General features: G+C 41.5%; 1 protein-coding gene across 3 annotated transcripts in view; it reads right to left on the bottom strand.

Moving 5' to 3' along the window:
- Window positions 1-15,525, bottom strand: part of unc5c (unc-5 netrin receptor C) — a 103,908-nt gene extending 88,383 nt beyond the window's left edge. For all 3 annotated transcript variants that reach the window (XM_034123500.1, XM_034123501.1, XM_034123502.1), the window contains exon 1: window positions 14,987-15,525. In XM_034123500.1, the coding sequence (XP_033979391.1) occupies window positions 14,987-15,104 (118 nt within the window). In that variant the 5' untranslated portion in view covers window positions 15,105-15,525. The remainder of the gene's footprint in view (window positions 1-14,986) is intronic.
- Between the last annotated feature and the right edge of the window lie 12,283 nt (window positions 15,526-27,808).

The following is a 27,808-nucleotide window of genomic DNA, read 5'->3' as shown; positions in this document are numbered from 1 at the left end:
AATTAGCAATCCATGCGATCCCCATGGAAACACCTCAACCCCACAGAACCCTGCGCCGGGTATGACGAGCTTTCTATTGGATTACTTTGGCTAATGTCACTCAGACACAACGGCGAAAACAAACACAGTGCTGGAGGAGAGGCAGAGGAGGGGATAAGGTGGGGGAAAACAGGAGATGGGTGTCACAGAAGGAACTTTGGCAGTGAGGGAATACCTACTGGGGATAATGGGAGGAGGAGGGATAACCAGCAGAACCAGGAGGATTAGTGTCACTCAGAGATTAGGCTTGTGCACAGTAGACACAGAAGGACAAGCCCCTACCTCTACACCTTTTCACTCCAGAGATAATTATGCTTACAAACATTACTAACCCCTTCATAGGCTTACTATTTTTTAAGCTTGTTCCCTAATCACGTCCCTTTCGTTCATTTTCCAACAACATGGAATTCAACTGGCCTGTTTGCATACAATGAAAATAAATGTAAAAAAAAGATATATATATAAAGTTAAGCATGATACTAATTAATATTTGCCGATGACTTGCATTTGTCATAGTTATAATGCATACAACTTTTTATAATGCATTATTATTATATTACATAATATATGAATATAAATATAGGTTTATGATGCATTTGTAAACATGGAGTATGATGGTACTTGATCTTAGAACTCACTATAAAATGCTTTACAATGTTTCATAAACGTAGTAAAGCACCATGAATATTGATAATTTCTTAGATTATTCAGAGCTATTAGCAGATAGCGCACGTCTCTCAAGTTTACTTTGATAAATGAAAGACATTGCACTTTCAATTTGCATCTTCTTTTGCCAACTTTTGGGAAGTTTCCTTCAATCCTGTGAAACATTTCCAGGTGAACTCTAATATCTATCAACCCTCTCCTTCTTCTCTGTCTCCATGATCAGTTTGCCTTGCGGCGACTATACGGGGAGGTTCTGTAAAGTGCAGACCGACAATGATGGAGTGACCTTTCAGATAAGCGTGATAAAGCATGCCCAAACCCGCTCTTCCCTGTTCCACCTCTGTTATGTGCGCACACACACTGCCGCACACAAACAAATGTGAGTTTGCATGTACGCACACACAGGCACATCTGATAACCTCTCCGACAAGTCGTCCCCGAGGGATTTTGACACATGCACACACACACACATGCAAACAGACTGGACCCGACTATGGGTTGTCATCTGGCAGGTAGGGTATCACTGGAATACGGGGGGTGACCTTAGTGGTTATATAGAGGTCACAGAGGTCTTTCGGACAACACAGTGCATCTATACATTGTGAGCCTTGGGCTGGGCTATGCGGGAGGTCATCTTTCACCATTTATCAGCCAGATTCTCTCATGCCTGTAGCGAGTCCCTTCGTGGTCTCTATATATAGTTCCCTCCATTCCCAGGACTCTTTGTGATGCCCTGCTGCGGCGGGAAGAGTCTGGGGCTCATCATTATAAATCAGCCTGTTAGAAGGAATAAAATGTTAAAGAGCTTCTCTCTGGACTCAAACTGAAGTCTCCATTAGTGCGGCCGGAGAAAATGGTTGCTTGCATGGCAACACACAGCAAATCAACACAACAACCCTTTTAATCACCCTCTCTTGTTCTCATCGCTATCTCCCTCCCTCTTGCTGGACTCCCACTGATAAAGTCATAGGGAAGGGAAGCATAGGTATGTGTTTACTACCTCATGGGATCAATACATTGTTCATTAATACATCTACATCTCATCAGTTCTCCCCCCCCCCTTATCTGCTCTATAATGTGAAAATACTTCAGATATGTTTTTGTAACCTTGCACAGGTGAAGGGAGATTAGTGGGGAGGAAAGGAGGAGATTGTAAGCTCATCTTATCCCGGTGTGGTCCCTGGCAATGGGGCAGTACTGCTGACAGTACACAGATAGCAGCCGGTGGGATGTGTGGGAAGGCAGAAAAAGAAACCGGGCCACACAGCAGGAGTGCCCGGAAAAGCACTGATTAGAAGGCAAAGCGGCAGATACAGAGAGTCCGACAACAGAGCTATAAAAGAAGAAAAAGATGCTGTGTACCAAATTCACACCACATATGCACGCACACACACACATAGACACAGACTATGATTTCATTTCATGTCAGCCTTGAGGGAGGGCTGAACTACTCGCCTCATCATCCTCCTTCTCGATCGCTCCGTTCTTGGCCCGCTGCACGCCTCCGGGGCCAGCGAAGGCAGCGATTAACGACAACAGGGCGAGTGTGTATAAGTGTGTAAGTGTGTGTAAGGCCTGATCGTTAGAGCGGCCAACTTGTGTAATACAATTACAGAGGCTGCAGAGAAACTGCTAATGTGCACGCAGGCAGCTCCGTCAGATGGATCAGGTATTGAGTTTTCTATGCTTAATTCACTTTGCAGCACACACATGGGTGCATTAGTTAGATTAGAGTGGCGGGAGGGGACGGGAGGTGGGGTTGGTGTACCGCCGAGCAGGGCAGATTTGTTTAGTGGTGGCTGTCAATTACAACCCTGACCCTTGCACTAAATGGCTGCTCTTCCAGTGAAAAAAGGAAAAGTAGACAAAAGCCAGACGTGATTGGTAAAGACATGGCCATTTGCTGCAGAAGATAACAAGTGGTATGTTGTGGAGTAAACAATGGTCAACACACTGTGCATAATGCTACACCAATAAAACAGAGTGCTGGGGCCTGAAAAGAGAATGTGACCATCAGTAAGATTAGTGAGGCAATGTTATCACCAGATAGCCGCAGTGATGGGAAGATACAAGGCCGCTGGTGGATGGGTACTTACAAATATGAAATGCAAGGCAAATGATTAGATTTTCTCTTTTGAAAAGTCTTGTGCAATTTAAGAGACTGATTGTGTATGCAATTACTGAAAAACTACTTACTCCTTTTTTTTTGCTCTTTATAGAATGCATTGCGTTACGTTTAAAGGACTTTTTTACTTACTTTTTTAAGACCATAAATCCAGGTTTTATTTATACTTTTAATTTTGAAATATCTTATTGTTATTTTCTATTACAGAGTTTCTTTGCACATTTTTACATTCAGGAAAATATCTTTTGTACACTTTATTAACCTTCATTACAGTGCAAATCAATTGAAAAGTACTTAAGTACTTTAAAGTACAAGGTTTGAGATTTTCCACCTGTGGATCAAACTCGAATTGGCATATTGCCCATATTTCATAATCTATTATAAAAAGCAAAAAAAGCTCACAAAAGTAGGTAAAAACTGTATTTCAGTTATTGGGAAAACATGCTAAAAAGGTCCTCACATACAAACCCATTCAGCGTGTTTTCTTGTGCAGGGCCATTCAAGCCATTCTTTTTGCTGAAACTGAAGTCGCTCATTTTAAGACTCTCAAGGACTCAGGAAGACAATTGTAATGCTGGGTAGAGAATAATTATAACTCTGTTCCGGAGACGATAAATAAATAAAATCTAACAGCAGCTCTTTTTCTCCAGTAGCTAAATGGGCAGCAGGACAGGGCCCGCATTTTCCACAGTAAACACCTCCCACCCATGTAAACACGTATAATCACAACAAGATGGCCAATGCAGCTCAGCTCGTAATTGTATCACTGCAGTGAGATGAGTGAGTGTTAGGGGGCCGGGGGCATTATTGCTGTTTGGGGCTGATTGAATTAAAATGTCTGCTTCAATCTCAAGAGACCACCCCAATACAAAGAACATAGTCTGTGTGCGTGCAACTGGGGCATTGTAAACGTCTACAAAAACACTCTTTGTAGGCTCTGACACTATATTTTCCCATCTGACACCCAGCCTCTTCTTAAAGAGTAAGTAAAGTTGGATGTGACAGCCTGAGCAGTGAAACCCCTTTAGCCACTGATAGATGTGAGACAGCTACATCCCCTCATTGTGACAAATCCATCAAAGCGCTGATCACTTTTGTCCTCCCCCTCTTCCTGACCTTGTTAGGTGCCTGTGTGAGTCGGACCTGCTTTGACCAATCCATTTGACTCCATGACCACCGGCTTTAGACAGAGTAACGTGTTAACAGAGTGACCGCTGCGCTGACACTCCTTGGATTTGACATGCCCCGTTAAAAACTCCTCAAACAGTATACTGCTTTCTCTCAAGCTCCTATTAAAACAAACTATGGCAAAATAACCTAAATGGAAGCTAAAGTGTAAATATTCCAGCTTGAGTTTCTCATGCCACTCGCCCTCAAATTCAATCAATGTGGAAACAACTGCCAGTAAGAGAAATGGCAGTCCAAACCCAAAACAGGTTGCGCTGGTATCTGGTGTTCCACAGAAAAGCAACACAATAAGGCTCAGATTACCCCGTCAAATTTCCCCCAAAAATTGCAGGGGGTTGGAAACGTGCATGTAAGCGAGTTGGTAATGCTCAAAGCTGCCCAATCCTTACAACACATTGGATTGCCTAAAATTGTTGAATTTGTTTACCAGATTTTTGCCTCTTTTCCACGAACAAAAAGCCACACAAAACCGCCCAGAATAGCTGTGGGTTAATGTGCCTGAATCCTGGATGCTCTCAGTGTGTTCATCCTGTGGGTGCGAGCCACGCAGCTTAGGAGTGGCTATCTCTGTCTCGTTTCATTCCTTTTCTCCACCTCCTCCTCCTCCTTGACTCATCCTTTGGCCGTTATCATTGCTTTTGTTGGCGAGGTCTGGGGCTAGAGCATGCTGCTAAATAAAACATTTGGCATGGAAAAAGAGTGATAACAAAAAAATGTGGCTAGCAGAAAGCTAGTAAGCCTTTGTAGACTTGTGAAAACAAAAAATACCATGATTTAGTAATGTGCAGCTTTCTAAATGCGCCGGGTAAGGAATGGGGTTTAAACAAGCAGCTACTGAAGGGAACTCATCAGGAGGTATGATTTACCAGTGCGCTGCTCCTTCCTCTACACTCCCCCACCATCTCTCTCCAGTGTAGCCCCCTCTGCCTTTACCTGAAAGATCGTCTTACCCAACGTCAACCATGGGAACCCCTATGCATGGTGTGTCACCGCTGAATTATCCGTTTCCGCTGCACATGCTCCAGCATATCTGCAGCAAGCCATTATGGTGTATCAGTTTACAGTTGGTGTGCTGACTCCAGTGCAGCTGGGGAACTGTATGGGGTCATAGTTTATTGAGGTCTGGAATTAGAGAAACAAGCCTGTCATCTTACAAAGCTCGCTCATTTTTTCCAAACTCGGATTTCATTTCTCCATTACCTTGACTTGATGGAGAGCAGTTCAACAAAACCCTCCACTGTGTACTTCCTACCAGAGCAAGGGAGAACATAATCCCAATAAACGCACAGTATTACCATTAAAGATAATAGATCTGCACAAATATTGTCCTATGATCCCTATTACTAACAGTAGTAATACTATGCATTACATCTGTAAAATGTGCTAAATGTAGAAACTACTCCTTTACAGTATGTTGTGATAACACTGCAGGCTTGTTCTAATCTATAGGTAGCTCAGTAACGGCCAATATTTTTTGGCTTCCATGCCCAGACGGATTTGGAGCCCTCGGATGTGAAACAGCAAACAGGAGTCGTGTTTACTGTGGGAATGCTCATCGGTATACAAAATAGGGCCAATGCAGCCATTTGACCTGGTTTAGGAAAAACTCCTGCTTTTTTTTCTCTCCCTCTCCTTCTGCATTTCAGGGCATATAACACATCAACATCCATTATTCACCTTCTGCCTACTGTTTGGTTAGCTCCTTGAAGGGAGCCAATGCACAGCTGGAAGCACTCCTCTGCTGCCAATCTCTTACAAAACTTGAAAATCGGCATTTGTTCTACAGCACATATTGTCTAGTGTATTAAAGTAGGCATTCTTTCAGCCGATGATGACATGCTTGCGCTGTACTACAGACATTTTGTAAATGTGATTAGCTCAATCCTTTTATGTTCGAACATCATGTAGGACAAGCAGGGACTGACACATTGAGCTCATTAGGAATTCTGACATTTTGTGCAGTGAACTTTGGGAGCTGCGCAGATTTCTCTCTGTCATTATCAACCTCATCTCCATAGTATTCATGAACTGAAGAATGTATTCAATTCAAAGATAATACAGCCACTTATTCTCCATGTGGAACCAAATAATTTGGCAGATTTGAAACATTAGCAGTGCTTTTTGGTTCCCTGACAGTTTCCTGAAGTATAGACCAATACAGTGCAGTTTGCCTTCTCTGGCAAGCACACAAATTGTAGCAGCCTCGACAGTGTGCTTTACATCTTAAGTCATAAAGTAACCCTTCACCGTGGGGCTTCTGTCTGGGCCCCATTTAAATGAGACCCATTGAGCCTGCCCCAGTTAAAACACTGTCTGCCAGTACTTAGGTCACCGGGGACTGATGGTGGAGATATGGCACACACACAGGCTCACAAACACACGCTGTACAAACACAGGAAAAGTGCTGACACCCAACAGCAATCTCGAGTTGCAACCCATTACTGGACTCACAGTAACAAAGCTCCAAAATGAAGAAAAAGAGGTCTCGCAGTAGGGTGTACGGGTTGGTGGGTGTTTGGTGGTTGTAGTGGGTGGTTAACTCTTCTTTTGCGTTCAGACCTGACTGCAGAATCCAAATGTTTCCAAGATGCTGGTCATGAATTCCCCCGTGTTTGTTGAGACTTGTACAGAGTAATTACAGAAAAACAGACACAAACACCAGTTCATCAAATGCCATCAAGCATGGTTTCAAAAGCATAATGTTTTTTTTTTTAATACCCTACTCTTAACTCACATTTCGACTTTTCTCTGCTCTTGTCAACATGGAGAGTTGAGGGGTTTAATCATACAACAGTGCATACCGTTTGTGAAGCTTTAATTTAGCACCTCATTTAACTCGGTAAGAACAACAACAACTATACAGGCTGGCATTGTGACACACATTTAATTCTGCCCTCTGGTAATGGTCTGCACTGTTTAAAAGTCTGTTTGGCAGCTCTGTAGATAACAGATGGAAGAAAAATGAGGGGAATTATGAGAAAGATTGATTTCCTGGGGATGAATGGTCTGGTATTCACACGGATTTATCTGAAACAGACTTTCTCGGACTCTGTTATTATTGAATAAACACACTCGCGCATACACACTGTGGCACACACACAAAAGACTATGCTCATACAGAAAGCTAAGAAAACAGAAGCAAACTGAATTATGGAAAGAAAATATTGTTTGAGGTGATAAGGGGTGAAAGGGTGCAGACTGCTAAGGACACAAGTATGGGTTTCTTTTCAAAAGAAGATTACTTCTCATTGACCAGAACTGAAGGAATCCATAGGTGGAAATCATTAGTTCTTACAAAGTAAGCACAAATGCGGTGAGGTCAAATAATTATTTTCTCGTGGCCTTTCCCTTACGTCTTGTAAAAATGTATTCCTTTAGAAGAACAAGAACAAGCATTGTCCTGCTAGGCGTCCCAAGCACATCTCAAAGGAACCGTAATGTAAACCAGAGGCTATAACTTCTCTTGTGGCATCTCAAAGCAGACACAGGAATGGAGCAAAAAGAGGGAATGGGGGGTTGCAGGCGGATAAAGTCCCTCATTTGAGCCCTATAAAAAAACACGGAGGCACAAACATTTATCTGTGGCAAGGCTTTCATCGGATGCTTTAAGAGCGCAGAAATAACAGAGAGCAAGATGCTGATGAAGTGGAGACAGGAAATGGGGAGCGTGGGTCTCCTGCTCTCATGTTTCAGCCGGGACCAGTGGTCCCATACCTGCCCCCCCCCCCTCCCTCCTTCCCCCCTCTCTCTGTTCTGCTGACATACATATACCACAGCCCTCCCCAACAAGACATTAGTGCAGCGTCTGGAAACTACCAGGGCTCTACACAATGCAGAGATGTGACACATTCAACAACAAAACGAAGTAAAAGCTCCAGTCTGCAGGTACATACAATGCGTAAAACACTTGAGGGTTTCACAAAATACACACGTCAGCTTTGCAAATTACTTATAATAAATAAATACTGTTTCTATTATTCACAAGGGCTTTTATATATTTGCTTTAGTCCCATTCCACTGGTGAGGCTCAGGCTCCGAGCACAAGACAGGGCAAAGCCAGGATTAAGGGTTTAGCTTTGTCAATCAGAGTCAGAACAGAGGGAAAGATAGCAGCTGTATTTCCTTTCTGGAGGGAAGGCTGGATTTCCATAGAGACGTAAAAGTTAAAGTGATTGCCAAAGCCTCCACGCAGTGAGTGTGACTCAGGTGTTGTGAGTCACCGCTGAGATCATCTCACTCATTACCGACTCAGTGGTACGTTCCCCCTTCTCATCAGACCCTAACATGTAGGCTGGCTTGAACTTCAAAGGTGCCCCGGCGGCGACAGAGCCCACGATTGGAAGAGCTCCTTGAGATAAAGATGTTTGTGCTCTAGACTGTATTTAGGACAATCTTTGATAGATGTCATCATCTATCAAAGTGACAATGTCTACATTTCAAAGGTTTGTTTTACGTGCAATTTCTACTGCTGTTTTCATGCCTCTGTCTGCAGTTAAAAGGTATGTGACTTGTGTACAGAACATGTGTGTGGGATCGAAAGTAGCTCTGGCTGAGGGTATAGGACACATGTTACACTCTCTCCAATATATTTTTGTGTAATTGTTTTTGACATTAGATAGGAAAACCAGACTAAAATCATTCTGGAAGTACAAAATCAAACTACTTGTTTGTTTGTGTGTGGACAGAGCCTGGCTAATGCTTAACCAACCAGTGCTGGCAGTAGCTATATATTTTGCCTACACTCAAGTGCTAGGAATGTTTTTCAGCCGATTCTCAAAAAAGCATTTCCAAACATGGTTAACATTTTCTTTTAAGGGAGCTCCCAGTTTTTAACCTGCTTCTTTGCCCCATAGATATGCAACAACTGAGATAAACTGGGATTATCTCACACCTTGAAACTGCATGCAGTGCATGTTCGGCCCAAATTTCCGGGCTATTGTTGCAGCTTCTATTATCTCGCTGTGCCATGTTAGGACTGTGCTTGCTACTTTATGAAAGTAGCTATCCGCCAGACTGCTCCATACTGGGCCGGGGAACCAAGACGGCAGGGAACAATTTTAAAGGACATTGGGGAAATAACAGCATTCCCACTAACTCTGCCTTTTACTGCTCATCAGCACTTTGAGCTTTTGATAGTGTCTGTGTGCATGCATAAGAGTAGCAGCATTCCAGCAGCATCACAAATCCCTCCCTAACTCTGTCTATGTTGTACCCTAATCCTCTTTGCTAGGTAGAATAGCATGTGTGGCAACGGTACAGGACATTCATTTTTGCTGTATCCACAGATGATTACAGCAGCTAAATGATGGAGACGATTAGCACATAATTATATAACAAACATAGAGAAAAGCTGATGAGAGATATGCACTATGTAAATTATCTGTATGAGTGAATGAGTACGAAAAAATAAAATGACAGTGTTAACTTTTCAGAAATGTTCCAATCTTAAAGTCACTCCCCATGTACCTGCCTTTGTAGTGACATGTCTTTAACTGATTTCCTGTTAGGAAAACAAAAATGTGGAAGGACATTAGTGGTTGAGCAACAGGGGGGAGGCCATGATGCCAAATTAAAGGGCAGAAGTGGAGTGTGTACTTATACTCACTCATGATGTGCTCTGTCAGCCCTGCTTCTTATAATGGCATGGGAAGGGCCACTTAACTCATAATCACTTCTCTCTCCCCCTTTGGCTCTGGTGCTCCTCTCTGCCCCCCCTCAACCCCAGATTTTCCGACTGTCTGCTCTGATCTCTAATCATAAATGAACTGCAGATCAAGAGCAGGGACAGTGGTGCACACCCCCTTCCCCCTTGGCTGAGATCCTGTAATCACCGGGCTCTTGGCTACTAAGAGGCCAACAAGCCTTTGAATGACAAATGACTGTAGCTCTAATGCATCAGCCACCTCTCCACTTTGAAGAGTCATTTTCTGGCAGAGGGGGTATCACAGGCAGGGAATCAGGTCAGCACCACCACCATCATCATCTTTAGAACCATTATGCCCGTTCTCATACGGTAATTGAAAGTGAGACCTTTTTACACAATTAATTTCATTTGCCGTCAAAAGCCTAAAAAGCTAGACGTGCCATAATATGTCACAGTAATGCATGCCCTGTGTTGCACTTTGACTTACCCTACTCTCACACAAACTCTTAGCAAACACACACTACAGTATCTTGGTGGTGCGATACATTGTGTCGAGACACAGGTCAGCCGTTCTGGCAGAGGCCTGCCTGTCAAGTGCTACTACTTGTGCCGGGCTCTGCTAATGGACTGCTAATAGAAGTGAATGTTGCACTGTGAAGCTCCCCTGTAGTTGAGAGTGTCACACCGGGTGATTAATGACACACTCTCCTCTCCTTCCCTGTCCGTCCCCGTCCTCGCTCCATATCACGCTTTCACCCTGTTCTCTCTCTCTCCTCCAGCTTCCTCTCCACTCTTCACCACTAATCTTTCTGTCCCATTTGCCTCTTTTGTGTCCTTGCGATCACCCTCATCTCCCTCTCAACATTGCAACTCTTTTCCTGTCCTTTTTCCCTCTGCCTCTCTGGGAGGAGGGGTGAGATGATGGAGATGGCACAGGAATCAGAAATCATATTACACTCCCCAACGGTCGGGTTATTTGCAAAGCACCAGTTTCACATTGCCCATAATATGAGAGCAACAAATAAAAGTGGCAAGCAAACCTCCTACAGAAACCTCATTAGGAAAAGGTGGGGGGGGGGGGTTATGTTTACTTTACTGGAAGAGGCATCCTTCAAGCAGGCTGGTCAGAAAGCATAAACACACAGAATAAACACTAGAATTGCTTCTGGGAACTCTTATGTTGAAATGGTTGACACTGAGGTCTTCTGTATGCGCCCTGAGGATGAGTTCACATTTAGCTATCGTACACAAATTACATTTAGTTTTAAGGACTAATTTGAGATTATACTTAGAAATGAACTCGGATATAATACAATAATATAGTTTCTCAGATCATTGTGGGAAAAGATCCAAAATATACTTTAGACCATTTTTATTTGTATCTTTTTTTTAAGTAAACATTCTTTTTGTGATTTCTGTTTTTATAAGAATCACAATATTTCAAAGGATTTTTGTTGGCTAGTCAAATATTTCTGAGGCTGCTGCGTATGAACTCATGACCTCAGTATTTCTAAAATCCCGGCTACAATGACAGTATTTGCCTCCACCAGCACATCACAAAATATCATCATCCACCAGATGACTGCAGCAGAACTGTTCCCAGCCCTCTCTGCTCTATGTATATTTTCTGTCATCATAACAATAGTATATGACATCAAGTGAAGCAGGGAAGCAAACTCAGCAGCCACTTTTCACAGTAATTATCACTCGCTACCACGCTCCGTCTGTGGCTCAGCTAGCAACCAGCAGCACCTCTGACCCTCACTCAACACGGTCATACGGTACACACACTGTTTACTTTGCCCTCTTTTTTCACCTGCGTGTGAGGGAGTGTGTTACTGAATCTAAATTTCCATCAATTACATACAAAAACTGCTTGACTGTAAGTGTTTCATATTGCCAGCTCATGGCTCCTGGCAAAGGGCTATCACAGTCTGTAATTTACAACTGCGCCTTACTCACAATGTGCTCATTGTGCATACAGGCCCTGTTTATAGAATGACCGCAATGGTTGTAATGTTAGCGGCCCCCAAGGAGCCAGTTGTCAGGCCACAGGGAAGCCTGTTAGAATAATAATGATAGAAATAACATTCATGTTACCTGCACTCTAAAAAGCGTGTGGTAAAGATGGAAAATAGCAAAGTCCTACTGTGCACTGAGTCACAATATTTTTCAGAACTACATATAATAAAGAAACTTTAACATTCTCTCCACAAACAGTCCTCAGAGGACACATCATCAGAGAGCGGGGGGAGCAGCACAGACAGTAACACGGTAAAAGCGGAAGAGAGAGAGACATAAAAGCAGCATTGTGGAAAAACTGAACTGATCTGAGGAAGGCCTCGGCACAGGACTATACTTTTATAACTTTACTTCACTGCTCAAACACAGAAATACAGTAACACGTCTACGGCTGTGCTGGACTAAAGCGATACAATAATCTTTACAAACAATTGTGCCGTCACAATTTTATTGACAAAACAATGATTGATGATTTCATCTATAGATCTGAAAAACGGAGTTTATCTTCAAAGAACCAGACAAAAGCACCACTTTACCGGGGGTGACTCATTCAGCTTGTCAAAAAGGGCTAAAGAAACCGAAGACCAAAAGGACTAACTATTCAACAAATTAATTACCAGGGAGCAGCCCTAAACATTTCAGAGGTAGGTTATATTTTGGTCAGCTTAAAACGCTTAAAATGTAATTTTCTCCATCCCTATATTTAACATATTAAACGGTGTCTTAATTTGCAGGTATTTTCAACCTCCCTGAAGCAGCTTTTCAATGTGAAATCAATAAAGAAAGTGTAGCTCTCGCCTTGATTCACTGACCAGTCTTTTTCCCGGATGACAAATTCTAACATTTCAGATTCACCCAGCAGAATTTAAAAACTATTTTTACATTTCCCTCCTCCAAAAAGAAAAAACTGTTTTAAACATCTCCTGCTGGTTTTTTTTTTTCTCACATATCATCATGAGATTCCTCATTCCCAAAACAACTTGACATCCTCCATCAACTTTTACAACAACATGCACACAGATACGGACACTGCACATATTGTTCAGCTCTGCCGGTGTGCTGGAAATACCAGGAGTACATCTGTTCTTGCACCAAGGGTTCCCAATCAAGCTACTGTCACAGAGCTCCCTGCTACCTTTCTGGCAGCTCCCAGCTTATATCTGTCTAAACCTGTCTCCTTTGTCAAGAGTTCAGCAGGTTAATGAGCACTCTCATTTCCCAGCACTCACTTCAGTCTGTAGACAGGGTGAGAGCGAGTCCTCTCAAAAGGCAACGTCAGGAATTACAAATAAAATGCAATAGCCAAATGAAATGTACCAAGTATACGCATATTAAAATGAATCCAAAATAAAATATGCAGGGAAGGGGTTTGTTGTACGGGGAGCGCCAGGGTAAGTGAGCCACTTTAATCACCAGTAGTTTTACACTGAGGAAGTGACTCTCCAGTGATTTAGGAATGTGTAGAGCTCATCAGTGCCCAAAAATAGCGGGGCCCATTAATTAGTCTCAAACAATGTTATCCTGCTGTATTGACTTCTTAATGGACAGAAAAGGACCTTGTTCGTATTCCCATCTAGTCAATGACACAGAGGCTCTCTGGGGTCTGGAAATGGGTATTATGTCATCTCACCCTGCCCTTCAGAAACCGGACCTGTGCTGTTTTTCATTCTTCCTCGCCCTCTCTTGCTCATTAACTATGTAGGAGTGAGATGAAGGTCTGGAGCAGCTAGATAAGGTTGCTCACAGACCCTCATGGCTGTCTAGGATATGTGCTCGGACACCCAATTTAAGCCTGTGTTGCTTTTGCATGAGCAGCCAGAACTTTCCAAAAAAAATATGTCATATCATTGAGAAATCTGCCTCTGTAAGCCTTTCCTTGCTGACGTCTGTCTGCAAGCCCACATTCTGCTCATTTATTCCCATCTCGTCTTGTTTTTCAGCCATAGTTCATTCAGAAAGAGCAGACAGACCACCTTAAATCCAGAGGCATACACACTTCATCTGGCATCTGACACACATGCACAAACACATACTGAACATTAACCCCTCTCACAGATGGCTTCCTCCGAGCTCCCTTTGTTTGACAGACAATCCCACTCAGGAGAGAGCAGATTAAGTAAATGGCTTCAGGTGTTGTGGCATTATCTCAATGCTTTCCGTAACTGACAGCTACTACGGCTCACAGAAAAACATCTTTCAACAGACAGCTCTTTTCTGAGAGAAAAGGCTGGAGGAACCGACTGAAGGTTAAAATGCTCACTGGTTGAAGATGAATACAGTGAGAGGGGGAAATTAAAATTACCTCAGACACTTAACCACAGTCACTCCACATCTCAAACATACCGATTATTCAGTTCTAATAAAGACCTGTCCTCTGAGCAAAGGTCAAGACTTTTTAATATAGAAGATTTAATAGCTTCATTGGACTCCGACACAAATCGTCCTTTAAGGATCTCAATAATGGACATCCAATTTTTGAATTAAACTACACATATGTATGTCAAGATATGATGGCCAGGAATTAACGATTTTGCCTGTAATTGTTCAAACCTGAAAACCAAGGAAAAAGCTATTGAATGAACATCCAAGCGTCTAAGGTGTTCTAATGCCCGCAAGAAACTTCATAAGAAGCAGTGAGAATTGGTTCATGAGACAGAATGTTAATATAATTTAATTCCAAATATTTAGGGGAATAATGGTCTATTTGTTAAATGTAACCTCCAGTAATATTATTCACAATCTGCATTGTTATTGTTGTCAATCTAATGGTGCATAACAATCTTTAAGGATCCATTTTAGCAAGATCTAAAACAAGTTCCCTAAATATGGGCTCAATTTTATTTTTGATGTTATCTTGGAAGCGCTGTTGGAGCACAACAGCACTTCTTCATTTATTTTCCTAAGGAAACAGATGTGATAATGGGACTGTTTATGTTTACACATAGCAGCCACTTGTGTTTTTCACAACTGAATAAAGAAAATGATACATTTGAAATTAAGTGTGGTTTATTTTGTTCACCTTTTTTTCTTTTTTTTTCCAGCAAAGAGTTAGTTTGACTTCTATGGTTTTTCATATTTAGGCTAAAGTATTTATAGTTTAAATCTTTGGCCTTCTTTTTTTGTACACAGGCTTGTCTTGATCTCTAGTAGCCAAAAGGTGAGTCAATATATTGTTTCTGCTAAGAGTGTGTGTAAACTAACTTCAGGTGATTGTTCCGGTCCACTACACCCCTGCTGTAAGCCTCGAGGAGTTAACAAACTTTGAAACCAAGTTCACAGGTAAAATACACTTTTAACTTTACCTTGAGCCACTCCGATATCCACCAGGAGAAAAAGCAGAAGCCAGGACAGGGTCAGCATCTCAGGAGAGGATCTCGCTCCTCTTCCTCTTCCTCTATCAGTTTGTGCACCGTGCCCCATGATGAGGAGTCAAACTCCGCTCTGAGGCAAGTCCGAGTCTCTGGAAATTGCGCTCAATCACGCGCAATGTTCGCTCGCTGTTGTGCGCAACGGTCCAAACGTCACCCCTCAACACACCGAGCGCACAGCAAATTGGCTTTGCAAAAAAATATCCAGCCCGGTGTTTTGGCAGTCATATACACTGTGACAGTTTATGGAACAAGAGGCGAGTGCATCGCCCTCCGTCTGTAAGGATGTTGCATTAAAATCTGTCTCCGTTTGCTTTTCCTTTGAAAGCTTCACTTGGTTTGTCTAGTGGTGTGGATCGATGTCTTGATGCCCAATTCATGCTCCGATTACTCCCACACACAAAATCAAAGTCCTCCGGTGAGTCCACTCTCTCTGTGGCACCTTTCACGCGTGCAGCCAAGTATGTGTGAACCGTGTGAACCGTGTGTGTGCGTGCTTCGAGCCTCGCGCTCCACTGACGGGACTGAACCGGGGGAAGGAGCAGTCTCTGCGGGCTACCTTGCTCCTTCAGCCAATCCAAGTGCTCCGCAAGTGGCAGCGCTGTCTCAAAACCTGGCCCGGACACAGCGAGGAATGGATGGCATCTTTTCAGATTGCATGATTTATGGAAGCCTTGAGCTCAATGTACATGGCGACCGTTGAAGTTGGTTATGCCTACACCTCTAAATTACGTACCAAATTCTCTTTTGCTTAGAAAAATAGGTGCTTGTGGGTTATCTGTCTCCTTTTTTATTGTTTTTTCAGACTCTCTAAATACGCACTTTTTTCTTTTTTTTTCAGACTCTCTAAATAACCCCCTAACCCTAACCCCTAGGCTTAATGTTTGTTATTCTGAGAAATGGAAAAGTTCATGTGGAGGAGCCAGCTACCCGCTATTAAAAAGTGGCGACAGATAACCCACAAATACCAATAAATAATATATTTAAATATCAGTTTACCTTTTAATTAATTTGGTCTCTACATTTATTGCAAAACATGAATGAATTACATATGAGCCACAGTTGATTGATTTGATATGTAAGTTGTGGAAGAGTGTGATATAAATACCTCAATGCATTTAAAGTTTGTTTTATAGTTAAACTCAGTAGTTTCCAACCTAGGGGTCAAGCTTACTTCTAAGGGTCACAAGATAAAAGGAGCGGTCTTGAAATAATAAATATTGGATAATTTGACCTGCTCTTGTTTCAAACAGTGAAACCAAACCATTTGAGTATTTTAAAGAGGACATGTCTTCTCTGTGGAACTTCTTTGAACTTAGAGGAGCCCCAAAAAAAGTGGTTACCTCCCGTGCTGAAAAATGAATCCAATGCAGAGGTGCTACAAAGTGCAGTTCCTGAAATGCCCATTTAAGGCTGGCTCCAAAAGCAAATCAATCGTCAAATCCCAATGTTAAATGCCCAACTTGAAAGCAGAAATTAACATGTTTACAAACTGGTACAAAAAACAGGTTTGGTCACTGCTGAATTCCCCTGTTTATAACAACTACAACCAGAGATGGCAAAAGTACACACATCCTTTACTCAAGTAGAAGTACAGATACTTGTGTTTAAAAATACTCTGGTAAAAGTAGAAGTACTGACTAAACTTCTTTACTCAAGTAAAAGTAAAGAAGTATGGGCTTCAAAATGTACTTAAGTAAAAAGTACCCATAACTACCAGCTGTTTTAAAGAGTAACTGACCTCACTTTAGATTAATAGGACAATAATGTAATTATTAGCTAATAAATGTTTCGATGCTGAACAACGGCAACATGACAACGTTTTCATTGGTCCCTCTTCTTTAGAGAAGACCAGGAAATGATGGATACACGGATCGTGTTAAAATCAATAGGCACAAAATGACTCTAAATAATAAAGATCACGCCACCAAACACAGATTAAAACTAAACTAATGAACCTGTTTTGAAAATGTAAGAAGTAAAAGGTACAGGTATTTGTGTTAAAAATGTAAGAAGTAAAAGTAAAAAGTTGTACTTAAGTACAGTAACAAAGTATTTGTACTCCACTACTTCCCACCTCTGACTACAACAGTATAGTAAACATTGTAATAATTCTCCTCTGCATAAGTATAAAGTAGCAAAACATTAGAATACTATAATAATATTCAAGTAAAAGTACCTCCAAACTTAAGAACAGTACTGGAGTATCATTTCACCAGAGTGCATTGCAAACAGGTGCTTCCGTTTCCTTGTCTCTGTGTATTTTGAGAACATAAATCGTCATTAATTTAGCGCAGGGGCTGCAGCAGGAAGGCATAATTTATCTGACCGGGCCCCGCGCTCGCCCTTGTTTCTGTCACTCTAATTGTTATTTAGAAGTAGTAATAGCATGTCACAAAACCTGATCAATAATGACCTCAGCCTAACAGACATACTCTGGAACGCACAGACACACAGACACATGCTTTTGCATTGAAGGGGGACATTTGTTTGAGCTATTCTGATAAAAGACTGATGAGTAATCATATATGCATGACAGATGTCTAGGCAATGCCCCCGGTATTTCATGATTAATGTGAATTATGAGCCTGACACTATCTCTGAACTAAAATGAAATGTAATAAACTTTTACAATTTCAATCTAATTTAGGAGGCATGGTATCCATCTCCCCTCTATCAACATTTTATTTTTAATGTACGGAGATGTCAGAGAAGCTGTCATCTTGCTGGCATTTCAATTTCAGGTAAGATGTGAAGGAAATTGCTTTTATTCTTCACTCAAAGTGTTCTAGGATGGGAATTATAGCCGATGTTTGGGTCTTCAATATGAGAGTACATATTGTATGTTCTACACAAAGCATATGTGTTGAACAAGCTTCTTTTGCCATGTCATGAAAGCATAGATTGAACAAGGTGCTTTATGTATTCCTCATGGATGGTTGCTGACTCCACAGTGATGCATTCAGGCTGCTATCAACATATTCCACATTATCCCAAAGGTGCTCTATTTGGTCCAGATATGACGAATGCACGAGTAAATCTGAGGTCATGAAACAATCTTCGACGTGTGCATGTGAAATGACATCTTATCTTGCTGCTTGTATTCATTAAAACAAAACAAAACTGCACTATGACTGACATGAAGGCCACATATTGACCCTGTCACCAGTATGTCAGATTATAAACCAGGATTTCTCAGCATGCGCTTCATTTTTCCGCTCCCCAGTCATCCAGCTCTGGTGATGGCTCACATAGCTTCATTTTCTTGTTCTTTGCTGACTGGAGAGGAAAGTGGCAGAGCCCTCTGCGGCTGCAGCCCATCCAATTCAAGGTTAAATGATGAGTGCTTTCTGAAATGTCCTTCCGCACACTGCCATTGTACTGAGCTGTCATTTATTTGTGGCCTGTTAACTTGAACAAGTTTTGCCAGTCTCCTCTGACTTCTCTCTTGAGCCACTGAGGAGCCACCGATTCTGAAAGCAGCAAGTCACATCCTCTGCTTAAATTATAAGATTGCATTTCAATATGACATTTAAAAACCTCATAGAACTCAACTAAAATGCTTTAGTAAGAAAAGCAACTGACACTTTCTGTTGCCTCCCAGAGAATTGCACCAAATCAATACTATGTGGTCTCTCGTTTGGCTGTAAAGCGGCTATAGGTCAAGGTTAAAAATTGTGTAATAAGTGTTTTATTTACTGCCTCCCAGTGCACAATATTTGACAATTTGACTGTATTTAGTCTGACACAGTGGTAGATATATTTTTCTGCACAGATTTTTCTGTTCAGAAGAAAACATGTACATGTAGCCTTAAACACTCACCGCTGACCAGTCTTAGCTTTTTAGGAGTGATATAGCGTATGTTCCAGGAGCACAGAAACAGAGGCGTAAATGCCCCCCAGCTTGTTAACATGGCCCTTTCAGCAAAAAAATCCTCTCACATGCACAACTTTGTTCAGAAAGGAGCATTTTTGCCCACAGCACTCCTGCTACGTAGATGGATGTTTTAGTCTCACAGGAAACTTGACACTGCAATCTCAGGAGGGCAGCCCTGTGTGAGATGCTGGAAGTAGAGTGTCCAGAGCTAACAACCCCGGCAAGCTGAAAGTCCCTTGAAACAAACATTTTATGCCCATTTTAGCTTTCAGTTTAAGAGCAACTGAACTCTTGAACTATACTTGCTTTACAAATATGCTTTATTTATGTGTGACCCACAGTCTAAGTCACTCAGCTGTTTACATTTGAAGGTCTGATAATGGATACTGAGTGTGTGTATTTTATATTTATGCCTCCAAAGTTGGAAGTGTGAAAACCCAATTTCCATCCCATTTAAATAATAAAAAACACAATATACTATGTCTGTCACATTCTGTTTTTTTAAGGACAGGGAAAACATGTTAATTATGTCATTGGCTGTTATTATTAAAAAGAAAGGAGAAGGAAGCTGAGTTGCTACAGTATGGGGTGTTTTGTTAGCTTTTTCCACTCCAAACGGATAAACCATATCCTGTTGTGTTATGAAACACTTAAACATTTACTGTTGTTTTAGGAGCTTCCCTGTCTTTTTCCAAACTAGCAGTATGTCCATGTATTTGGTCGTTCCATCACTTTGACCCGGAGACTGAAATATCTCAACAACTTTTAGATGGATTGCCATGACATTTTGTTCAGACGTTCACGCTGAAATATAATATGAAAGATCTCTATTTGATGGATTGTTTTCAAATGTTCTACTCAAGTTCAGAGTTGGTTCACAGATGATGAATCCTAATAACTTTTGCAGTCCCTTGTAATTCCATCCGGATGTTGACATTTCAGTTTTTTGTGAAATATCTCAACAACTGTTGGATGGATTGCCATGAAATGTTATGAAGGCATTCATGTCCCCTTTCAGGATGAATTGTGATTACTTTGGCTATTACTCTTCATCAGATTTAAATCTTAAATCGTCCATTACTCTTGTTTAAGACCAAATATCTACAAAATTAATGACACTGCCATTAGCCTTAGTTGTACTTTGGGTTGGCGCTAATTAGATAATGTTAGACGACAATGTGAAACAATTACCTGCTAAAATAAATGTTGTTGTTAGCATAGTGAAAGTAGCCTTTAGCTCAACGCACCGTTATGTCCAAGTGCAGCCTCACTCAAGCCTTGGTGCAGACTCTGAGTCTTGTTACCACATATATTCTTCATCCTGTGTGCAGGGATGTTTCTCGGAAACAAATGCCAGACTGACATCCCATATCCCTGCTGAGCGCTCGCAGGACCTCTGTCTCTCGCCAGGCTGTTGATCAATTAGACAGACAGTCAGACAGATTGACAGGCAGCCAAACAAATAGAGATATGCAGGCAGACTGATGGCTATGCAGAGGCAATGTAATGCAGATTCTATGCTGGACCCACTCCTCTATCTCAACCCATCCCCCTTCCAACCACCACGACACATAGGCCTCCGCTTCTTTCTGATTTTACAGATAAACATCACTTACTGAAAATGGAATTGGAAATTAATCACAGCTATAAATTAAGTCACCTTTAGGGAAATCCTTTTTCCTCATCCATAGAGTTCCAGGTATGTTATTCCTCTCTGGATGATACTTGCAGAACTGCAGGATAAAGAGGAATTTGAATGATGACAAATGGCATAATATGTTTTGCACACACAGCAGTGGTTTGGGGCTGAGTTTTTTTTTTCTTCTCTATTCTTTCTTTTCTTACATCACTGAGCCACAGAGACACGAGTGAATGGTGCTGATGGCAGTATGTGCCACACAATAAAGCTGCTTTCCATCGCTTTGGGCACACTTTACTGCTGCTCTTGATATCAGTATTAAAAGTGATTTGCAGCGCCGTATGTGGCAAGGAATCAAAACTTAATTTAGGCAGATAAAGATGCCATTTGGGAGGGAGATAAAGTGCTGCATCATGGGAGATGTGTTCCCGAGCCTGCTCTCAGCTCCTCACCCTTACAGCGCCCTCAGATTTACTAGCTCTTTTTTCCTGCTCCATAAAACAGCAAATCTGCTTGCCAGGCGACAGAGGCAAATGTTAATGGATTCATTTGTCAAGAACCTTCCACTTATTTACAGTCCCCTTCCATTACCGTCGCTCCTTCTGTGAGAGAAAAACCCGTGGCCAAAGTCAAAATATCGATTTGCCTGTCCATCACGACTGTGAGTCATCCTGTAAAACTCACAAAGCCACAGACACTGCTGCCACCAGCAGTGTGTTTAAACATGACAGTTACATAATCATAAGCATTTCCTTTTTTTGAGGATGGTAGGGTGGGGGTTGGCATCTCCCATCATTGCAATTATGTAATGTAATTAGAGTAAATTAATGAATGTTATATTAAATAGTTTCAAATTAAAAGCATTATTTTGTTCAAATATCATTTCCATTATCCGCAGGCTATGTGGAGGAAGTAAATTATTTGTCACAGCGCTTAAATCAGTTTGTAAGATTTTCTGGAATAATTTGCTGCTCTTTTAAAATGAATGAAATCCACACAACCAGTGAACATTTCAGCATGGGGAATGTTTTCATTTATTAATTTCTTTTGTTGCAGATAGGGTTTAGAGTGAGGCAGGGGATTTCATATTTTACATTGGGCGAGAGAATGATTCAAGAAAAACCCATGTTCCTTAATACACCTCAATTTTTCGAACTCAAAATTTAATTTGCACTTTGACAAGAGAAGCCTGAAAAAGGTCCATTAGTGCTGTTTACCACATATACAGTACAAAGAGCACTGAGGCTGATTATAATGGCGTGCTTCAACTTCAAGCTTTCCTTCAGTGTGACTGCTGACACAAGCCAGACCTTGACCCTGTGCACCAGCTACTGATAGTTCAGACTTCTCTCTTAAACACTCAGCCTGGAGGAAGGTGAGCGCCATGCTGTGCCATGGGCCAGAACCCCCCAACATATCTTATATCTTCTGCACTGCCCAGGTTTTTCTGTTCTTTGGCCACTGGATCAAAGCTTCAAGCTACACTCTGTTTAGTATCTTTGCAAACCTTCCAAGATCAGATCTGATCCAAGCTGAATCACATATCTGAGCAGGAATATGACTTACTTCAGATTCACAGCTACTGACGTGGTGGCAGTAGGTTGGTTATAGTTGTTGTAGCAGTAGTAGTAGTAGTATAGTAACACATTTCATTAATCCCTCTCGGGCACATTTCTTTATAACAGAAACATCAAAAGCAATGTAAGACGCAGTGCCAAACATAAGCAGGTCACACACAAGCCATCGGCTCATACATATGCATGGCCAAATCACTGATTCTAGATTGCATCCTGTATATTATGCAAAAAAAAGCTAGTGTAAAGTTCATTCCTGGAAAAAAAAGAATACATGTGTTTATCATGTATCCCTTCTTATGGAACTAAAGGTTTGTATACAGTAGGATGCATTGTTTCTCTATGCTTCCTGGTGCTGTTGTTGTTTGTCTGTGAAACCGATGCTCATTAAGGCTCTTCAGATTACAGTCACTCAAAGAAGACTTTACATAAGCAGCAGCATGGACGGCTGCTTTCAATAGGAGAGCGGCAAACAACAATATCTACAAGGCAGTTGTAGGATGTGTGATTCATTGTTTAATAAACACTGAGTACATCCTTGAAGAAAAGTATTTTCTCTCTATCCCCAGCATGCTGCGAGTCAGATCCACAGAGGTTCCTGCATGGCCTTTGCTAAAAGCTTCTGATTATCTCTCACTGGCTTCAGCTGAGAGGCCCGACTCTTATGGCGTATACAGCGCTGAAGCATCTCTGCCATCCATACATCTGTTTCATCCCCCATCGTTTCCTCTTTCCTCCTTGTTCTTTTTCCTTTTTCTACAGTCCCCACCTCCCATCCGGGGAAATGGTTTGGCCTTTCTGAAGTAAACAGGCATTAATCACTCCTTGAGAGGGAATTGTCCGAGGGACAGCCCAAGGCATTTGAAAGGGGCAACACAAAGGCACATGGGACCAGGAGATAGATGCTGCAGGGGAGCGGGGTGTTACAGCCCCCAATGGGAAGTGTACAGCACCAGCTGATGGGGTCAGCCTGTCCACCTTGGGTAAGTGTGTCAAGGACAGTGAGAGGAGGAGGCGGGATTTGGGCTTTGGGCGAAATCGACTGCCGTGAACCAGAGCAATGGGCTGACAAATAAAATCTGTTCCCGATTTAGTTTTTCTTTTCCCCTTTAAACAATAATACAAGGAATAAACACATAACCATACATGAATGAGTGAGCAGTCATGAACATGAGAGAGAGACATACTTTCCCTCGTAAATGTCAGAAAAACATCAAATTATACTTTCACTTCTGCCTACAATAATAACATGTTGATGGAGAATTCTTTTTTTATTCTGTGACATTTAAAATCTGATATTTACCACAAAATCTACTTTTAGCAGAAGGTTTATGGACTTGACCTCAAAATATTATAAACCTCCTACAAGAAAAGGAGAAAAACAATTATGATTTCTTAATTGTTTATGTACTGTGCTCATCATTAGATCTAAGACAGCTGAAAAACACAATATGACACAGTTTATGAACCATGAATTGCAACAACAGTTACCCAAGGAATAATAATGACTTATTCTTCTCTGGTGACCACATTAAAGTTGTCTTTGAAATGCTTTATGAATAATTTAAAATCTGGTTTCAATTGATAAAACAACAGAGAATATTGTGATGGATTTCTTTTGATTTAATGACTGTTACATGAACCCTACTCATACTGTAACACGTGTTTTAATATGTCAAATGTACTACTGCCCTATTATTCCTATATACATTTGCATTATTGCATTTTCTCCCTCTATTGAAACCTCTATTGGGTCAGGGTTAATAGAGTCAATTATATTCTGACACTAACCAGCTATCACTGACATTAGCAACCTCAGCTAATTAGTTCTAGTACACTCATGACATGTTTTATGACACATTGTGGCATAAAGATGCCGCTCATTGACCGCGGACCGTTGTCATTCATTATGATCATCCACTATTTAATTAAAAAGCCCAGTGTCTGCCAACCAAGATTTACTGTGCAAAACCCAGTATTATCCAGTCCAATAACAGCTTTGTTTTACTAAAAGGACTGTAACTTAGGAGGATACCCACTGATCTTTTCAGCTACACTTTAGAACCCATTTTCTTGACTGCAGATCTCTCACATTTGTTTACCATTAGAAAGGGATCTCATCTTGGCTTACATGGCCGGGACGTATAATTACAGCCACCAAACACAGCGTCATTAGGCATGTTGGCATGTGAGTGCTATCCTTTACATGTTCTTTACATGGCATGTTGTTTGTTAAGTTTGAAGTAAGTCTATTGCATGTCTTAAAGCCATTACAGCTCCTGCTGGCCTTGTTACAAGCACAGCACTCAGCTAGACAGCAGGGAGACATATGGTCCTTATCTTAAGTGGTGCTTTAAAAGGTATTGATGGTTTAAAAGCAGCTAATAAGTGATCAATGAGGAGACTCTGTGTCATGGTGGCACTGTACCCAAGGAAACTCTTAGAGAACTGCTCCCAAATGTCCTCATTAAGATGTTGTTGCACACATTTTAAGCTGATTCAAATGATCCAGCCTCAATAACAAACTTAAGGTTTGTTGCTATATATAGACCTGATTCTAAATGAGTATGTCATTAGATCACATATATTTGCTGTAAAATCAAACGACAGTTATCCACATTAAATGTCCTTTGCTTTAGGTGAAGTGACAGTTGGGCAACAACTGGAGTCTTGGCAACGCAGGAGCAACGCTCTGATTACAATCAGCCAGATGGCTGCCAAGCAATGTTTGGATATAATGGGAAGAAGGGGGAAATCAGATTTGATATTAAACTGTATCTTTCATGTCTTTATTAACCAAAAACTCCATAAAGCTGTCAAACATTTAGAAAAGTCATTTTAACATCTTTCCCAATGTCTCTAGTGTTTATACTGAACAAAAGCCATACTGGAAGTAAGCCAATAGAGTACATAACATGTTATGTACTGTGTATAATTATAGTTTTCAGCATGCATAAATAAAGAAAAGGGAAGTTTTGGGTTGTTTTGTCATAATGAGTATTTCTCTGTTGACCCTTCCTTTACAAAAAACATGTAATTAGTTTCACAGTAGTCTGAATCACTCTCATTCAGTCTCAGTTTGGCAGGATCATTCAAAAACCCAAATTCCTGGTAGATGAGAGAAGAAAGGGCAGCATAATGTTCTGAGGCACAAGAGCTCTCCACTTTCTTTAAGATGCTTTCATCTCGTTCTTCTGAAAGTCGGCCCTGTTGTTCTTTGTTGCACGGTGTGAGTTTCAGCTGTGTTTTGAACTGACATGACACAGCCAGGGATGTTTGTACATCCAGCGTTTGAATTACGGAGGACTAAAGGCCTGCGTGGTGATGTATGAGCAGGATGTCAGGTCTGTCTGTTAACTATGATTTATTAATGCCTGAGGGGGGAGCAATGCCAGGTAGTGGTAATGCAGTCAGACTGAGAAGGCTACTGTAAACACACTGTATGACACCTAATGAAGGCTCACACAGGAATCCATTACACCCTTTCACATTCCACTCTTATAATATTGCATGAGTAACTGTCTTATTCCAGGGCAACAAAGGGCCAAAGTACTTCATTCAAACATCTCATAGACGCTCTACTGACAAAACCTGACTGCATAAGTGCACTGCCTCGAGGTAGAAGTGAGTATCCAAGAAAAGAATTATCTGAATGACCAAAAATGTGCCACAGCAAAATATAAAATCTACTCCTACAATGCTCACACCAACACGAGTCAGCTCAGATGACTTGGAAGACATGGATCATGTTTCTCTGTAATCTGAAACTCAGACCCATCAAAGAAATTCCAATAAGCAGTAGAGACATTTCCCAGAGAGCATCCTGTGGGGTTCCTGGTGGCAAGCGGCACTGATGGGTGGGGTCAGTGTGTCAAACTCCAATCCTGCCCCATTACTCAGCACAGGTCCCATTAATGTATCAGCCATCTGATCTACACAGCTGCAGAGCAGGGGGGGGGACATGTAAACACAAAGAGCGAGGAATTCAGGGAGAAGGGGGAGGGCATGGAGAGCAGGGTTTGACATTATGGTTGCATAAAGTGCAAGCCATTACTGCTCCTTGCTGCTGCATCGCAAACATGGACGAAACTGTCAGCACAAGGTCAAATCAATCGAAGAGCAGCTGATTTACTCTCTAGAGGTCAAGATGAGGGAAGAGCAGCAGGGAGAGAAAGTTATCTCTGCATGTGGCTTTGTGCAGTTGTGTATGAGCGGCTGTGTGTGTGCCCTCGACACAAAAGAGGGCAGAAAGCATGTGTGTCTGTGTGTCGTCGCACGATAAGCATCCCTTTCTGGGAATTACCTGCTTGTCTCATTAATAGGTTGATGCCGGAGGGGGACAATATGCAAACCAAGCAGGAAAACATGGAAATCAAAATATTTTCTCCCACCCCCACCCTCCATGTTCACACACACTCACCAACATTACACACATAATCACACTCCCAGTCACAGTGCATTAAATGATTTAGCTCATAAAGCACTTACAGTCCTGATAGGTAAGGATTTTGATTTGTAAATAAACACGGGCAACCAAAAGAGAGACAAGACTCTCTTAATTATATTGCTTTGACATAAAAGCTGTTTGTGCTGCTCCATTCATGTTAAAGTAAGTAACCGTTAATGGAATATTTTGTATATGAATTAGGGATTTATTTTGATACCTTGTAAAAACGGTATATTGTTCCACAAATCAGTTTTAGTAGCAAGCTTTAATGCGCAGCAACGAGTAAACACTACGCCTGTGCTCACTGGGATAATAACAAAAATAGAAAATGCCATTAAATGTAAAAAGCAAATGTTCCTAAATCCCATTTGCCTAAACAGTTATCATGAATGTTCCGAGCAGAATATTTAAAACTGCTGTAGACAAATATTACCTGAATAGGTTTTTGAAGTGAATAGAGATCAGTAGAAGGAACAGAAACCACAGATGATCAAATTATGTGTATTTTTTATTATATTTTGTATTATATCATAACTTAGTACTTTTTTTTACTGCATGTCACATATTTAACATATGTAACATTAAGCTGTCTTTGGCTCTTTTTCCTGCTGTAACTACGCAAATGTCCCCTCCGTGGGACTAATAAAGGTATTCTTATTCTGATTCTGATTATCGATCCTGCTGCCCTAGTAGAAGAAATCAGACATTGAATAGATGGATAGAAAAACAAAAGAGGGCTTTAATTGCTTCTTTTGTTTCTCACCACCAGATTTGAGCCCGGAGAGCTTTACACCGGACCCCTGCTGAGATGGGCTGTGGCGGGAGGCAGAATTCACTTCAGGCCCAGAAACAGGATAGACGGGAACTGAGGGGGTCCCTACTGGGCAGGGGGGCGGCTGATATCCCAGGACCCCTGCTCTGTTTGTGCTCCAGGTTACACCGGTTATAGCAGGGGGTCCTCCCCTTCCAGCCCCTGAAGGGTCCCAATACCCTCTGGATGAACTTCAATTAAAAGAAGGTTGGAATCAAACATTGAACACTTCACCTCCTCAACCAGCCCTGGAAAGGACAGCAGAGATGAACTGATAGTCTGATTTCATCTGAACAGTGCCTGAATCCAACAAGATGTCGTTTGTCAAACACAAAATGTTCTGAAATGTTTTTGTTATACAGCACAAATGTTTTTGCATTGTATTGTGCAATTGCTATCATATCAAAA

The sequence above is a fragment of the Trematomus bernacchii genome, unplaced genomic scaffold (genome assembly GCF_902827165.1).
Source record: "Trematomus bernacchii unplaced genomic scaffold, fTreBer1.1, whole genome shotgun sequence".
NCBI classification, from domain to species: Eukaryota; Metazoa; Chordata; class Actinopteri; order Perciformes; family Nototheniidae; genus Trematomus; species Trematomus bernacchii.
This window is presented reverse-complemented; position numbering and strand designations above follow the sequence as displayed.